Source organism: Buceros rhinoceros, unplaced genomic scaffold, assembly GCF_000710305.1.
Source record: "Buceros rhinoceros silvestris isolate BGI_N320 unplaced genomic scaffold, ASM71030v1 scaffold1965, whole genome shotgun sequence".
Classification (NCBI taxonomy): domain Eukaryota; kingdom Metazoa; phylum Chordata; class Aves; order Bucerotiformes; family Bucerotidae; genus Buceros; species Buceros rhinoceros.
The window spans coordinates 4,977-22,192 of NW_010413208.1; the positions used below are offsets into that span (position 1 = coordinate 4,977).

The 17,216-nt window shown below is 44.5% G+C and overlaps 1 protein-coding gene across 1 annotated transcript; it reads left to right on the top strand.

Annotated features, from left to right (window-relative positions):
* Nucleotides 1–1,346: 1,346 nt before the first annotated feature.
* Nucleotides 1,347–16,961, top strand: MAOA (monoamine oxidase A; the record flags this gene model as incomplete). The annotated part of the gene is made up of 12 exons (XM_010136619.1): nt 1,347–1,451; nt 2,717–2,808; nt 5,239–5,380; nt 7,238–7,387; nt 8,705–8,864; nt 10,139–10,235; nt 11,773–11,826; nt 12,768–12,825; nt 13,227–13,324; nt 14,674–14,785; nt 16,250–16,312; nt 16,806–16,961. Coding segments are annotated over 12 exons (1,287 nt in total), but the record flags the coding sequence as incomplete, so codon positions are not given.
* Nucleotides 16,962–17,216: the final 255 nt, after the last annotated feature.

Sequence of the window (17,216 nt, forward strand, 5' to 3'; positions counted from 1 at the left end):
CTTGTACCTGCCTTGGGGCTGACAAAAGTTGACCAAAGTGTAGGAGTTTGGATTTTTTCCTGCTTTTGCCAAGTCTGAAAGCTCATTATGGTCTCTTGAAATTCATCTTGCACCGTTTATCTTTGTTACGATTTTTGCAGAAAAACGCTCTGAAGAGTATCAGAAATCTGTATGTATTTGTGCACACACAGGCAGTTAACAGTGGGGAAGACCAATACATTCTCTCTCACCAAGCACGGGGAAGGCGCGTTTGGTTCCTGCTTTGTGTCTCCCTCTCCCTGGGTCACCATCTCATGCATTGCACTGCACGAGGCTCTGCAGCGTCTCACTTGGCCTTTGACTCCCACCTGACAGCTGCGGGGGGCTGGTGTGGTATACATTGCACTGAAAAGAATGCTACACACCACTTAGCACCGTGGTTTCTGCCAGTCACGGTCCAGCGTGTTGGCTGCATCCTGCCACATGGCCTCATGCAAACTTCTGACACGCCTGGAAGAGCAAACATGAAAGAGGTGTGATGAGAAATTTGCCATTGACTTACATGGGGGAAGGTTCAAAGCAATTTAGTAGGAGAAAATGTTGCCTGCACAGGCAGTCCTCTTTCAGATTAAAGTTATCATGAAGAACCTGCTGCTGTTAGATTGTTCCGCTTATCATTGTATCACAGGATTATCTGAAACAGTCCCTATTCCTGTTGCAGCTATGTGTCATACACATTCTAAGTACTGATACCACTATTGCAAGTGCATAAAATTTTTCTTTCTGCAGCTGGAAACTTTCTTCTGGGCATTTTTTTTTTTAAGGCGAAGTTTCTCTGAAGGTACTTGGCATATTAAAGAAGATCGTTTTCTTTTTATAGGTGAGGGGTACCATAGTGGTGCTTAGATAGTTTAAAAGTTTAAAATGCGTGCAGTTTTAGACCCACGCAAATTTCAGGATGCACATTTCAGCAGACAGGTGAACACTAGGTTCGTTCAAACGTAATAATGAGGAATGCTTAGGAACGAGGAATATTAACTCCTTGGCCATTGCTTGAGTCTCTTTAGCCCAGAATTCGACAATCTGTTCTGAACAAATGCACCCCTCCCTATCCCCTCTGAATTAAAAAAAAACCCCAAAACTTATAATTTTTAATGTCAGCCCAACTGATTTTTACTCTCATGCTTAGTTTCATGCATTCCATTGCTTACAGACATATGCAGGGTGGGGGGAAGGAAAAAGAAAAGAAAAATCTAGGTCTGTGTGGCAAAAGGCCAACCATGTGATGACTGAGAATTTTGTGTTCTTGAGTAACGAAGGTATGCTCTTTTGGGTTTCAGTTGCTTATATTCTCATGTGTGTTTTAGGGAAAGTCACGCTATTTAACGGGTATTACCCCTTCATCATGGAATCCCTTAGTTTATCTGGATTACAATAACTTTTGGAGGACTGTGGACAAGCTGGGAATAGAGGTAGGCTGTGTAAATTGCATGTTTCTGGCGGTGCTTATGTCACCATGAGTAAACCTGGTTTGGTTGTGCTTTGTTTCTGGCAGGCTGTTTTATTGCTGCTTTAACATACATATTAATAAAAAGGAAACCTATCTCTGTTGTGCAGGAACTATCAGAAATAACAGGGCTTCCTCACTGAGAGGGCCGAGGACTAGATGACCTTTAAAGGGTCCTTCCAACCCAAACTGTTCTGTGATTCTATGAGAGGATACAAAAAGATCTGGAGTTGTCTAAGACACCTGAAATAAATGAGGTTGACCCTCGGTTATGTACGTTCTAATGCCAGGGAAAACCATTCCACGAGCTGGAAGATGAGAGGGTTATTTCCCTTCCCCTGTGACAGACTTCTTGAGCAGGGATAATTTTTTTTTGTAGCTGCCTAAGCTATGCTCCAGTTTGGCTTCACAGGACTTTTATTTCTAGAATTTTATTTCTAAAATTCTTACATAGTAAATGCCTTCAAAATTCAAGCAGTACAACTGCGGATCTTCCTGTGTGGAAAAAGCAGCCTGAGCATCGTGCTGTCTTTCAAATGTTTCTCAGTTGCTTTATAATCCAGCTACAAACCAAGGGCCCTACCACACAATAACCTTAGAGCATAACTTACTGTATTCCTGAAAAGTTCATCTGCTTTACGTGGTTTTGTAGAATCAAATTTGTGCGTTCTATGCACAATTTTTGTCAAATAATACATATTTTTTTTAAAGATTCAGATATGTGATAGTGTCCTCACATGTCATGGTACTTACATGCAATTGATTATTATTAAGAATTCAGCTTCTAAAAATAATGTAATGCTATCTAGATATTTTTGCTCCCTCTGTAATTAAAAGAGAGACATGGGGGCCCTTGGATACCCATCTTGGAACTGTCTGAATCTTTGACTGAAGAAAGAATTTTTCCCTTGGTTGTTAGAGGACACCAAGACAGCTAAATTGGAATAGACACCTCAATTCCGGACACCTAAAGACCGGAAGAGTCACAACGTAAGGTTGTAGTTCACTGGTCAGACAAAGCCAGGTTTGGTGGCCATGGTACAATTCACTGCCAAAGGTGTGAATGTAAACTCTTCCATTTAGTGAATTTATTCTAAATATATAGCCATGTGCCGGGGACAAAACCAGCTTTTGGCCAACAGATCAATCAGCTTTGTGTTACTCACTAGCTATGACTTGGCAGTGATATAGTAGTGAATAGTTTCTTGAATATTTCGCCTCTGTTTTCAGATTCCTTTTGAAGCACCATGGGACGCTCCGCATGCTGAAGAATGGGACAAAATGACCATGAAAGAGCTGATAAATAAGATTTGCTGGACCAAGTACATAACTCTTTATTCTCTTTGAATGCCAGCTGCAGCATGATAGTGGCTTCCTGGCAAATTCTGGGGTACAGCTGAATATAACTGGGGGAGAGGTGGTGAAAGAGCAGGAGGTGTTTGAGATGAGGCTGGTCTTTGTGATGGGTGAGGACCTGTGGAGGATAAGGTGGAACGACAGAGCTTGGGTTGGCTGGCAGGCGGGGTTAAAGGTGCTGGGGAGATCTGGAGTTTGCTTCAGCAGACCTGTGCACACAGGAGTGGCCTTGTGGGCTCTTCCCATCATGCTTTCACTTCACTGACTTGGAAAGCATGTGCCTCTGTCTTTAAGAAAAGCAACATGTAAAAACTCCACCTTGTAGACACGAGTAAAGGCCACTTGCAGGATCAGAAATAGAGGCAGAAGGAGGTGAAGGAGCTTCTGCAGCCCAGCAGCAGGCTAAGAGCTGAGAAGTGATGTCCTCTGGCTCTTGGGTATGTCCTCTACCGGACAGTTATCACAGTTTCTGCTTTTACGGTGTGATCTGCATGGTGTGCACCATGAAGCAGGCAGGCACTGCTGGCACATCATAGAGCACCACACCATGCCAGAGGGCAGCTGCTTTCCAGTGGCCATTTAGTGGACGAGGCAGCGTGAGACCCAGGGAGGGGTGAGTGAGCAGCTGTTGGCTCTGGAAACTGGAGAAGTGCAAATGCTGCTTCTCGTTTCAGTTGCAGTGCCTTCTGCACCTCTGAAACCCTTGGAGGGAAACAAGGCAGCTGAGGAAACCTTTCTTGTTGTCTTTCACCTCCCTGGCTCCAGTTTGTGCCTGAGCCTGGTCGGGAGCTCTGTGTTCGTCCCAGCAACTCTGTTGCTGCATTTGCCCAGCTCTGCCCGTTGCAGTGTACCCTTCCTCTGCTCCTGGGAAGCTGTCCTTGAATGCCAGCGAGCTCTCCAGGGCCTCTTTGCCTTATGGGGTAGTTTCTCATGAGATGCTGCCAAGGAGGTTAAAATCTACTCTTCCAAAATCCAGGGTTGCAATTCTGCTGTTTGTCTTACTCCTCTCAGGATCTTAAACTCCACAGTCCTGTGGTCACTGCAGCTAAGGCTTCACCTTTGCATCACCAGCAGATCTTCCTCGTTTGTGAGTAGCAGGTTCAGCAAAGCATCATCCCTAGTTGGTAGGAAGAGGGCCCAAGGTGTTGTATCGTCTAGGAAATGAAGGGTTAGAGGGAAAATATCAGGCTTGCCTGTGACAAGCCGTGGGATGACACACCATGGTTAGGGGGACAGAATGCTAGTGAAGGCCCTCAGCCTGTTGCTCCAAGGCACGGTGGGTACACTGCCGCGCAGTTTAAGTCTTAGGAGGTGAGCTGGGGGCTCCTGAGGTAATAGGAGCCAGCAGGAAAACATCGGCGAAGTATCTCAAAGGAATTAAAGGTGTTCCTCCAAGAAGGTGACACAGCCAACAGCCCAGCCGAACTGCCTCTACAACAGCACACACAGTATGGGCAACAAGCAGGAGGCTTTGGAAGCTGCTGTGCGGCTGGAAAGCTGTGACCTGATTGCCATGACTGAAAGCTGACGGGACAAATCCCGTGGCTGGAGTGGGACTATCAATGGCTACAGGCTGTTCAGAAGGGATAGGTGAGGAAGGAGCGGCAGTGACATTGCCCTCTACATCAAGAAATGAATAGAGTGTGAAGAGCTGTTCCTGAAATAAAGCCAAGAGCAGGTCAAAAGCTTATAGATAAGAATTAGAGAGCAAGGCAATAAAGGGAACCTTGTGTTTGGTGTTTACTACAGGCCGCCTGATCAAAGGCAGCCTACTAACAAAGCCATAGCACAGACGGAAGAAACGTGAAGAGCCAGGTCCTCACTTCCTGCTGCGGTAACTCTGTTTACGTCCAGAGGACTGGGCTAGACAGCTGGCTCTGTCCTTATATTTATGGCAACAATTGCCATTTTGGTTTCTCTGGGTTATTTACCATCTCTGCATCTTGGTTTCGACAAAAGCAGCAGCATTACATGGGAGATGGGGAATATGTCTCAGCTGTGTAGCTAGTTGAGTCCCTCAGGACCCATCAAACCTTGGAAATTATGTGCTCAATGAGCTTCCCATGGTGGAGAAATGCTGAAGAGTTTCACTAACTGGTTACCAAATGCATTCTCCTGCTGAGAAGAATATTTGTTCTGATGAAAGGAATAGCAGCTGGGAAACTAGTTAAAGAAAAAACTGAGGTGAAATCAGTGGGATTTCAAACTGAACGGATAAATGCTGATAAAGATCCGATTTTAAAATATAAAACTAAAAAATGAGGTGGGTATAAATCATCATGTTTTTTTCTGACTTTGGAAAAGCAGCCCATATCAAGAATAACAAAGAAAATCCTGACAGCAGTCAGGAATTCACATTTACTCACTGCCTGTTTCTGCTCCTGTGTCTCATGCAGAGCTGTTAAAGAATTTGCCACCTTATTTGTGAATGTCAACGTCACGTCTGAGCCTCATGAAGTCTCTGCTCTCTGGTTCCTGTGGTATGTGAAGCAGTGTGGGGGCACAGCCAGGATTTTCTCTGTCACCAATGGGGGCCAGGTATAAAATGTCTCATTTTCTTCCTCCTCTCTTGAAACCATAAGAGCAAGTGGAGTGTTGTACCTGTCAAAGCCCTGCAATTAAGGAAGAGAGGATGAAACACTAAGTGCATGTGGCACTGGAGACAATCATGTTCTCATGGGCTGGAACAGCCCTCTCGGCTGATTCTGTACAGTGAGGAATTTTATCAGCTAGGCTTTGTACAATTTAGGACAATTTAATCAATTGGTTTTTTCCTGCGTTCACTTCAGCACAGTCCTTTTGTTGCTGTTTTGATGTTTTTCTGCCAATTTGTTTTCTGTGGATTACTCAGCACATTTGAATGTTCTCAAGAGTTCAAAGCAAGTGTACTTCGGAGTGCGATATATTTTTTCGGTGTTGAAGCCTCTAATGATAACAGAAATAGAAAGAAAAATGCTCTTCCTTCTTGGGACAGCTCACATGGCAGCATGTTTTATGAGCTACTTCACACTGTTTCTCTCCTCAGTCATGGCAGGTGCCTGGTTGCCTGCAGAACATCGTGGTTTTCATGTCCGTTCTGGATGAAATTTTAGGAAAAGGGAGTGGAGTCTGTCGAAGTAATTTGGATGCGATACACTGGCACCCTTTACCAGCCTTGTACCACTGTTAACGCAGCCTCAGAAAGCATACACAGCACTTCAGACTTAAGCTACCAACAGCAAAAGTGGAGACAGTACCATACCCGTCCACATGTGCGTGGATAGGGAGACAGTAAGAAAAGTTGCCTGTAGAGGTGCAGAGTCTTGATCAATGTTTGTCCTTTGGGATGAAAATAGACAACCATGTATCAGGCAGGATGTAGGTAGAGCTAATCCTGTCCTGAGGTAGGAACAAGACCTAAGAGGTGCTTGTTCCTCCTCAGGCCTCAGCCACATTTGCTATCCTATGTCAGCAACTGGTAGACGTTAGAGCAAGAATTTAAAAATAAAACTAATCCCAAGATAGTGGGAGAGGTGAAAGCTAGCCTGGGAAGAACACTTCCTTTTCTTTGTGCCCAGTTGGGACAAGCTGTCTTGGTTTCTACCATCCTTCCCTCTCCCTTCACCCCAATCAAAATTGGTTGAGCAAAACCACTAAGGGTTACTGTCTTAGCGGCCGTGATGACTCATATAAAACTTCTTCAGGCACCCATTTCAGTCCTTCAGCACAAGATCCATTTTGTGGACCCTTTCCTCCCTGCCATTACTAGTATTTTATATGTAAAATTTTGCTCCTTGATAATAACGCCGGTGGCTGGTAGGTGAAAGAGGGTTAGTGCTTCCCCTGAGCCTCTGCACCTCTCCACAGACATCGCAAGGAAATACGTGTTACAGACTGGTTTTTTCCAGACAGCAGTGTCTTTATGTCCTCCCAGGGAAGATAAAGCTCATTGCCTGCTGCACTCAAAGCCAGAGCCAATTAAAGATCTGTCTTGCTTCTGGGCTAGCGCAGGCTTTTGCTGCCTGTTGCAAGCTGCAGCAATGCAAGCTGGCGCCTTTGTCACACACGAGTGGTTTGGTGGCACAGTGATGGGTAAGATACTAAAACCCTCTTTTTAATGAAGCGTTACGTTTATACTGGCTAGAGTACCTGTGTTGTATGTGTTTGTTCTCTAGACTTCAAGAGTCTTCAAGCCAGCTGATTAAGGAAGCCACTGCAAAAGCGGTTTAGGCAGCAAACCCCATGGAGTCTCAGGTTTATACCTTCACTCTTCTGAAAGTCTGGGCCTCTGTGCACCCTTAGGACTGGAAGATTTGGCCTGAAGTTCTTTGATTATGAGCAGAAGTCATATCCAATGTCATTGTGATTAATGCTAGTGGTTGTTTGTTTGTGTTTCTTTTCTGTTTGTTTTTTTAGGAGAGGAAGTTTAAAGGGGGTTCTGGTCAGATATCGGAGAAAATAATGGAACGCCTCAAAGGCAGAGTTAAACTGGAGAGACCTGTGGTCTGTATTGATCAGACAGGTGATAATGTCGTTGTGGAGACTCTAAACCATGAGATATATGAGGTAATTTGATCAGAATAAAAGTAGAGTATGCATTTAGTGGGGGAATACGTCAGCTGTAGCTCTTAGCCAGATGTAATCGGGAAGTACCCATTGGTGGGTGTCTATTTCTCAGACTATGTTGACACTCTGTGAAACCTGCTTTACAGTTTTATTTATGACCAGATCTTTTCTTGGTGTTCTGCTAATTAGTTTCTGTCATTACTTTGCCTTTTCTGCCTTAACTTTTTCTGTGATTATATCTCTTTACATTTTAGTTCTGCAATGAGACCATTTCAAAGAAAGGACAAATAACTTTCAAGTTCATATCTAAGTCTATGCAAACAACCACCCCCCAAAAAAAGGCATTTCAGATGCCTTTAGTATAATTTTGCTTCTGCGCAGTGGTGCTGTGAAGTGCTCTGTCAGTGCATGATTATGCACAGTGGCACCACAGGGCAGCAGCTCCCTTCTGCACACAGAGCCCAGCCTGCTGCAGGGATTTGTGCAGGACCGTCACAGTCTGCAAGACCCCTGTCTCACCGGTGGCAGTGTTTGGAGGATACTTAAGGCTAACAGAAAGGAAAGGGGCGGTTTGCTAGAGACGTTAATCTAAGGATGTCATGGAGGAAGGGATCCTCTCGCACCCCCAGGTGTTAAACCACTCCCACCCCTCCAGAGTTAAATGACACGCTTCTTCCTCCGTGCCAGCTGAGTGGCAGCCAAGTTGGAAGAGATGGGCTTCCTTCGCTCAGCAGCCCCACTAGCATGAGAGCATCTGAGTGGGGCAGCTCTGTTGTGATTTAGTGTCACCTTGAGCCCTGAAGCAGAGCATCTTTCATCGCTCCAGACAGACACAGGACCTGTGAGAGGGATGGAGAGTGTTCAGGAAAGCTGAAATCACCATTAGTGTTGCTTGTCCTGAAACAGTATCCTATGAACATGCACAAAAGTGTTGTTTTTTTTTTTTTTAACAGCTTTGTAGAAATGTGGGTCGTATTTTCCTGAGGATGATAAAAGGCCGTTTTACCTCTGTCATAAGCGCTATCTTGTCCCATTTCCCCCTTTGTCTCCAGCCAAGCTTCTACTCCATTCCTGCAGTGTCCAAAAAGCTGTCAAGAATCATCTGGGCACAAAACAACATGTTTTTCCCAGCTCCCTTTTCTGAAAAGGCAGAATTATTTTGGTCACCTGGAAATATTTTTGTAGGAAATCCATGTAGCAAAGTCAGGTGTGGGAAAGCCGCTAGCCCCTAGTAAGAACATATTTCAGACATGTTCTGCAGGGTGAGCTCAGTGAGAGGCAGCACCTTGTCTGTACTGACTGTGTTTTACGTTTCAGGCAAAGTACGTGATCAGTGCTATCCCTCCGATCCTGACAACAAAGATTCATTACAAACCAGAACTGCCACCGAAGAGAAACCAGTTAATTCACCGTTTGCCTATGGGGTGTGTCATAAAATGTATGGTGTACTACCGGGAAGCCTTCTGGGAGAGGAAGGGTATGTAGGAAAGTGAAGGGCTTGGGAGCCTCATGCTATGTCAATGTTGAGGTTCTGCTTCAGGAAATAAATCCAAGGCGGGGGGGCGGGGGGTTAAATGTGCAAAACCCCAAAATCAAACAGAAAAGTGAAAGGTAAAGCTTCTTAGAAAGGAGAGCTCTTCCTCCAGGCTGGATAGCATGCCTTGTCCCAAAGGCGAGTGCGGGCCTGGACAGGATGCTGACCCTCATTGTTGCTAGCTGAGGAGGGGCAACTGAGGGAACGAGCAGGGCAGCATGGCTGAAACCGGCAGTGCCTGCAGCAGCAGGTCCCTGCTACTCCGTGGCAGGGACAGAGCTGGGGCAGCCAAAGAGAATTCACAGCAGGTGACAAGGAGACCTTAAGGTGTAAGCAAGGCTTTTCCCTGGTTTTAATTCCCTGTTCTACAGACTTGGTATATCAGAGGACTGAGATGGTTAATTTAACTCAGGATATTTTTCCATGTACGGCAACATCATGTATTTCTCAGCTTTAACTGATACCATGTCCAGAACTATTTGTATGAACAGATTAGTTTCCACTTCCTGGGTAACAATACTGGGAGTTGCACTAGACAAGAGTATTTCTTAATCAAAAGAAGATAATTTTACGTGTTTCAGGCCATAAACCAGCCATTGGTATTAGAAATAAATGTATGCAGATTGTTACCTAGAGTATTACCTATATTGTTACCTACATGGAATTTTTTGTGTATGTTCATCTGAAACATACACTGACGTGATGCTAGATTAGACAGCCCGTGTTTCTGCTCAGTGCTGTTATGGGATACCATTGCTGGCAGTCTTATCGTCAGCAAAATCAATACACAGTGTAAATTTGATCCCGCAGTGACCAGATGTGATCACACTGGGTTTTGTTGCTGCTGTTGTTGTTTTGGCCAAAGTTACTCATGGACTGAACCATCACAGTTCTTGCTAGATCTGTTTATTTTCAGTGTTTATTGCTCCCAGTACAGAAATCCAGAGAGACTTGCAACAATCCACAGAAATTCCTTGCTAAGTAATAATGAAATTTGAACCCGACTTTTATAAGTCTGTGTACAAAATTTCCTAGAGTCAGAGGGAAGAGAGGAGAGATACCATTACAAAAACACTTCAGACGTGTAGGTATCATTGGTCATGAAGAAATTCTGGTACCGTTCCTTTTATGGATAATTTTTCTTGCTCATTACTATCAAAAACAATGATCATCAACAAGTTTCTCTGGCAATCATTTTGTTTTCCTTTCCCCCTTAGGTTATTGCGGTTCCTTCATCATTGAGGATGAAGCATCTCCAATTGGCATAACTCTAGATGACACGAAACCTGATGGATCTTTCCCTGCCATTATGGGGTTAAGAGCTTCTAGCCCATACTTACAGATGTGTATTTCTTTTTGCAAGAAGGAGTGGAAGGAGGAGGAAGAGGGGAAAGGGCCGGGTTACCTCAGTGGTGCCCACTCTCACAGCCGCCTTAGATGGAGGAGAGCACTTCTGACAAGCCTCTTGTGCCTCTCTAGTCTGTATAAGCTTTTAGGTGAAGCTTCTCCTGCAAATAGCCTCATACAAAGTAAATGGTTGGGAAGGAGTTGCTGAATTCAGCTGTAGTTCCTTTTAAGCATTCAGTTAATGTTTTTTTGCTGTGGGGTAAATTTAGAAATAAATCCCTTGCTTACCTAGCTTTGAGATCCTGTGTTCAGCTTATGTTGAGCCTTGTATTTAGTGCCTGGGCCAAAATGAAAATGCAATTGTCCAAGAAATCCTCATTTGTCTCCTCTTCCCATTGAACTGAGGCAGGACAACAAACATCAGCTGGCAGTTAAGTGGGGAAGCAGCTCTGCAGTGAAGAAATCAGGATTCTGAGGAAAAACTGTCAAGTTAAAAAAGCTGTGGTTTGGACAAACAGATGGGAAAATATGTAACAGTATTGACTGGCTTTCAAAATAGGTTAAGCCAGTGTGAACAAACAATCTTTACAAATGTTGCCACTGGGATCTGAGATGAGACTGCCAAAAAAGAAAAAGGCCGTAAATGTCAGGCCACCACTTAAGTATCTGACAAGGAAAGTCTGCCACTTCTACTGCACATGTTTATGGCCGTGTTCAAGGCTTAAAAACTGCCATGACCTGAGAGCAATAAGCCTCCTCCAAACCCCACAGGGCGAACAGTTTCCTCCTTTCTCCTGATGGATTTATGCAACTTTCTAATAGAGCGCAGGAACATACTTCATCCCCTGGATATCTCCACTAAGCTCAGATGAACTCATCACCGAATATGTTTCCTTCAAGCTGAATAAATATTAATCCCAGTTCTTACAGGACTGGTCCATGACACTGTGCAGTGCTTGTCAGGCTCCCATCCCTTATGGGATGACACGGGCAGTGCTATGGCCAGCCTCAAAAGCAAGACTTCAGACGCTCAAGAAAACTCAGTGTTTTGGTCCTTTTGGATAAGACCCGGGTATAAGAGGGTAGGCAGTGCAGGCTGGTTTGCTGGACACTGTCGTCTCTCTGCTCACTTTGGGTTAACTTTGCTGTCCTGAGTCAGTGGGGATGGCGTGTTGTTCCCACACAGCAAAATAAGGCCAGTGCTGGCAGCTTTGAAAACGCACTTGCAATCTGCAAATTTTTCATCTAGCAGCTGCCAGGCAGCGCCCTGCTCCTGCCCCCTGGGAAAGCATGCTTTTCCTTTCAGTTACCTCCCCAGGGTCCCCTGCACAGACCTTTTCACCTGTGTGACCTGTAATTATTAAGTGATGAGGTATGATGAAAAAATGTCATGCCCATTACATACTGGTAAAGTGCTTTGCCCGTCTTTTTTGTAGGAAGAGCTTGCGAATCAGCTGGAGTGCTGACACTGCATGAGATTTATATGCCATATTTTTCTTTTCAGTTTCATCCTTACCAGAAAGGCTGTTAAACTGGCCCATCTCAGCAAGGAAGAGAGGTAAGAGTTCAGAAACTGTAAATATTTCAGAAATAAGTCAGTCCTCTGGGATGCCTCCCCATGGGAAAACATGTGTGGATATTGTGTGTGCATGTGCATCTGTGCACGTGCTCGGTGCATCTACCAATACTGGAAACTGGGGCAAAAAAATGAGCTTTTAGCATAAACTTCTTATGCTTCGAATTGAGGCCAAGATGCTCATGCTAATATCCATCCAGTTACGGGTATTTCTGAGGTTCCAAGTCCTGCCCACTCTTAATGTTATGACTTACCTGTGTCTCTATATGTACTGAGGAGATTTTTCTGAAGACATTCCCAGACTGCATACGTCCCCACTGAATCATGCTTCACCTCAGGGACGTAGGGAGCACTGAAGTGTAGTTTTGAGTGTCCTTCCCATTCAGACTGAGTGATAAAACTTTAAAACCTCCATGTTTACAACAGTATAGTTTCTCCGTTCGTCTGTGAAATGAACAAACAGTACTTTCTAAATGTGGGGTTTGGTGCACGTGCAAGTGAAAGAAGAGTTCTGCTCAGGAATATAAGCAGTATTCTCCAGCTCATGTTTTGTTCTCACCTGTAATAAATTGGTAGGGATTTCAGTGACTTGTATTGAGTGTCTTTTTGGTCTTACACCAGTGAACATGAGAACGGATTGGGTCTGCATCCTAAAATAACTGTGCAAAGATTTATTTTTTCTGACCTCATTGCCAAAATCAACTTGCATTTCCCATTCCCTGGGTCCGCTTTGGATGACATATTTAGGCATCAGCATTTGAAATATGTATGTTAAAATAAGAACTTGAAATCATGCTTAAAAATAAAGCCAAACCCACCTTTCTTTCCAATGTATGTGATTTTTTTTTTAATAAAAAGAGCAGTAGCTGAGAGGTTATTTCCCATCTTTTTTTTTCCTTCTTACCGATTTGATTTTCATGTAGGAAGAAGAAGATCTGTGAGGCATATGCCAAGGCAATGGGGATGGAAGAGGCTTTAAATGTAAGAAATGAATCCTGTTTTCACCTCTGTTGTACAGTAATATTTCTCCTTTGTTCTGGAGGATGAAGCCAAAATTCCTGGTACCTAAAATTACATCTCGTGCTGTGCAATCTCTACTCCCAAGGAGAGGGGAGCAGCATCTAGTACAGGAAGGAAAGAGCTGCCAGTCTCACTCTTTACAAGAAAAGAGAAGGCAGTGCATGGTTTTATTTGTCCTGTCATTTCCCCATGGGAGGCTCCTGCTTCTGTAAAAGTGCAGATTTGTTTTGTGTGGATGGGTAGCCTGAGCCGGATGACATAGCACTCCTTGGCCTGTTTTTTCGCTCTTCAAAGGAAATGTGGGTTTTATTTCAAATTTCTCTGTCACCGTTTCACTGACTAATGTTTGCTAATACTTACAGCCTGTGCATTATGAAGAAAAGAACTGGAACATGGAACAATATTCAGGGGGTTGTTACACAGCCTACTTTCCACCAGGCATAATGCATTCTTATGGAAGGTAAACCAGAGAAAGCTTTGCTTTCTAATTTACATTTCTTAGCTCGTATACAACGATATACCGTGTGCAACAAGCTTATGGCATATGTAGCACGTTGGGGGAACTCCAACCCTACTCCCCAGCTAACAAGGATTTGCTATTGAGTTTGGTAAGAGCAGTTTCTCTTGTGACTTTCAGGGAACCAAAGCACAGTCATGAAGGGACCTGCTAGAGCCAGGAAACCTTTCCCCACTCGTGTAGTTACAGTATTTACCTGTGTTAGCTACAGTATTTGCAGTAGGTCCCGGTAACATTTTCAAGGGCATACATCTTGGACAGATGAATAGTCTCCATTGAGTGCATGGGTGGAGCACCAGGTTCTGGTGAAGCCCACTGAGTCACAACGTGAGGAGATGACTGAAAACCTCACATGAAAACTCATTCTCTTCTGCCACCCAGCAAAGCCTCCCATGCCCTCCCCAGGCAGAACTGCTGTGTTGCTAAAGGAATGTGTTAGGCAATACCAACCAGACAAATTTTTCCATAACCAAAGACCAGACGAACCATGTAGCACATCACGGTGTGAGCTCCTTGTCATGTCCACCACAGAGTTACACCGTGCCTCCGTGACAAGATGTGAGTGGGAAGTCATCCTGTGCACAGCCTTTGCTGTTGTGATTTATCCGAACACTTGGGTGATGGGTGAGACCTCTGATGTGGGGAAGCTGGTGTCAGGCAGGCAGGGAAAACCTAATCAGGGCTTAGATGGGAGCCCTGAGAGCAGGCACATCCCTCTTTGTGAAAGGGAGCTCATTACCTGTGTCTGGGTTGCCAGGATGCTTGTGCAGCTGTGCATGGCTGAAGAGCTGGCTTGTATGACGCTACCAGACGAATACAACTCTCTTAATGCTGAGGCCTTCAGCTGCTGTCCGCTTTAGACAGGACTTGCAGGCAGGCAAGTCCAGCCTCCAAAGAGAAGCTGATATTAGTGACCCATCACTGCAAAAACATCTTTCACAGCCCATTGTAATGGCAGGATAACAACAAAGCTGCCGTGCAGAAGATGTGAATCTGTCAGCTGCACTGCATGCCTGGAGGCTGTTAGGATTGTCCCTTTTCCTAGCACTAAAATAAGGCTCGTATTATTTTACATGGAAGCTGGGTACACCAATTTATGCCTTAGAGTTTCTCAGATCTTGAGTTTTGTGTATAGAAGCAAGTAGGTGGTCCTGCAGGGACAGCTTGTGCCATGCTCCCCAGCATTTCTGGAGAACTGGAGTTGAGCACACCATCAAAGCCCATGAATTGCTTTTAGAAGGATCATTGCCTTCCTGTTACGTGTCATCTGACATTCTCCATTTGTTCTGAAGGATCATTCGCCAGCCCATTGACAGGATCTATTTCGCTGGCACAGAGACAGCTACCCAGTGGAGCGGATACATGGAGGGGGCCGTACAAGCAGGAGAGAGAGCAGCCAGAGAGGTACAGACCATTGGTTTGCTTTCTGCATCTCTATTAAAAGGTTAAAAAGGATTAAACACATCTTGGAGGGTCCAGTTTTGTGCATTGCACCCTGTAATTGTGCAGAGGCTCCTAGAATTAATGGGGAACAAACCCAGAAAAGGATCAGAACCCAAGCCTTTTCTTAAAAAAACCCTTTACTTAATTTGTTACTGAATAAAGTGAAGCCAAGAACATCACCCAGATCAGAACATTACATAGTGTGTTGCTGCTCTGGAGATGTAAAACCAAGTTCGTGCCATATATCTCGTGTCTAGAGGAAAAACCTTCCAACCTGATGCTGCCCTTAGATATACTACCACAATTTCTAACAAATTAATCACTGTATGTTTTAAAAATTAAAGTCATTACAAATGCTCAGCTCTTTCCTGTTCAGCAATGTGGAAATACGAGTATTCTCGTATTTGAACTATCCCCTCTCGTTTTACAGGAGGAGTACCTTTAGCTGGGCTTTATGAGTTCATAATGGGGAGCTCTGATAACGTCTGAATCTCCTCAGAATGACACGCGTTGGGCTGAGTTCTCAGTCACAGTGAAATCCCTTTACAACTATCTGGAGGGCGGGATAAAAAAAAAACATTAAAGGGTCTATATTACAGTTACAGCTGCTGTATGGGAGAGCCACGGACCTGTTATTTAAGGGAAAATCAGCCCTTTGCTTCCATTTGATAGACCGTTACATTCACCTTATAATCCTCATTACCTGCTCTTTCAAGTCATATAATTTCTCTTTTCTCTGTGCCTTTGAGCAGTACTTACAAAGATTGTTAGCTGTCTCTTCCGGAGACCTTCATTTGCCCCTGAGAACCACCATGATTGTTACAATCAGTTTATTCTCAAGAAAAAGCTTCGATGAGCTTTGTACTCCCTGAAGAGCCAGGAGATAACTTCGTCACTGTGTGCTGTGAAAGCCCCAGAGTTGTATCTCTCCTCTTTGTAGTTTGTGATTCAAGCGGCGTCTCTCCTAACAGGAGAGATGTGTCCCGAGTGTGCGGCGGTAACCTCACCTTGCTATTTCTCAAACTGTCACATGAAAAAGCATTTTTACTTGTACTCAGAAAAAAATTTAAAATATTTATCTGAAGAAGCTGTAGTTCGTGTGGATTTCTAAATGAAGTCCTGCTTTTTACAAAGGACTCTGTGAAACTGTCCTTTTATCCTGGAGACACTAGTTAGGCACACGAGCGTTCGATGATCGACTCTGTCATATATTTATGCAATCTACTGGAACTCCCTCCTCCTTCTCTCTTTGCTGGTGTGAACAGAGCCATCGCTATACGTTTTCTGGTTCAAAGCACTTTCTGCTAGTCAGAAGTATGTCTTTTATCAATGTCACCTTGCTCTGACTTGCTCTGTTTTTCCAAATCCGAAAGTAGTGGGGGGTTTAATTTTTTCTCATGTGGTACAAATATTTTTTTCTTCTAGATATTGCACCATATGGGAAGGATCTCAGAAAATGAAATTTGGATGCCGGAGCCAGAGTCGGAGGTAAGCCAGACTTCCTCATCACCCCCCTGTTAGAAGTGCACCCTTTGGTTAGCCTGTGGTCCTCATTTTGGCGATTCCTATGGTGCCTGCCCCTGAGCGAGGCTTTGTTTTCCTCACATGCTGATGGTACTCAATTTTTTGAGTCATCCAAGGAGTTCATTTTTCTGACTCACCCACGTCGGAGGGGTGCATGGCCAGGAGCCAGGGACAAAGATCTTGGAGCCTGGGGGACTGCAAAAATCAGCCTCGTTCTACCCAGTTCCAGGGCATGGGTTTAAGCCAAACATAACCTCCTTCCAGTCACAATTAACTCTTCCTTCACTGTTTGGGATGACAGAAGATACACACTTCACAGCCCTGACCCTCCTTGCAACCCCTAATCTGGTCCTTGGGAAACCCAGTGATCTCCCACATCTAGTGGGCGACGTTTTCCGCCTCCCCACTCACAGGGTAAGGGAGACCCTACAGTGGAACCGTCTTCTCTCTCCCCCAGGATGTCCCATCGCGACCGTTCACCACCACCTTCTGGGAGAGGAACCTGCCGTCTGTGCCGGGACTGCTGTGCCTGCTTAGCTCTACCGTGTGTTTCACCTCTGTCGTTGCTGTGGGTCTGTGTGCTTATAAAAAGGGACTATTAAATCGAAACTAGTGAGGACCACATGTCCAGTGGAAGCTGCATACTCCCTCTTCTTCCTTTTACCAGATGAGTGTTATTTTTTGAGAGAAGCAGGGACAGCTGGAAAGGGCAAAAGTTGTTCTCCTTGTGATTTTTATTTTTAGTACCATAATAAAGCATCAAATCTACTGCAGTTTTTACCGGCTAAACAGAAATAAATCAGCTGTTGGGGCATTTTTCAAATTTGCCTCTTCCTTGCCAATTTGTTTTGATTGAAGATGATAATAT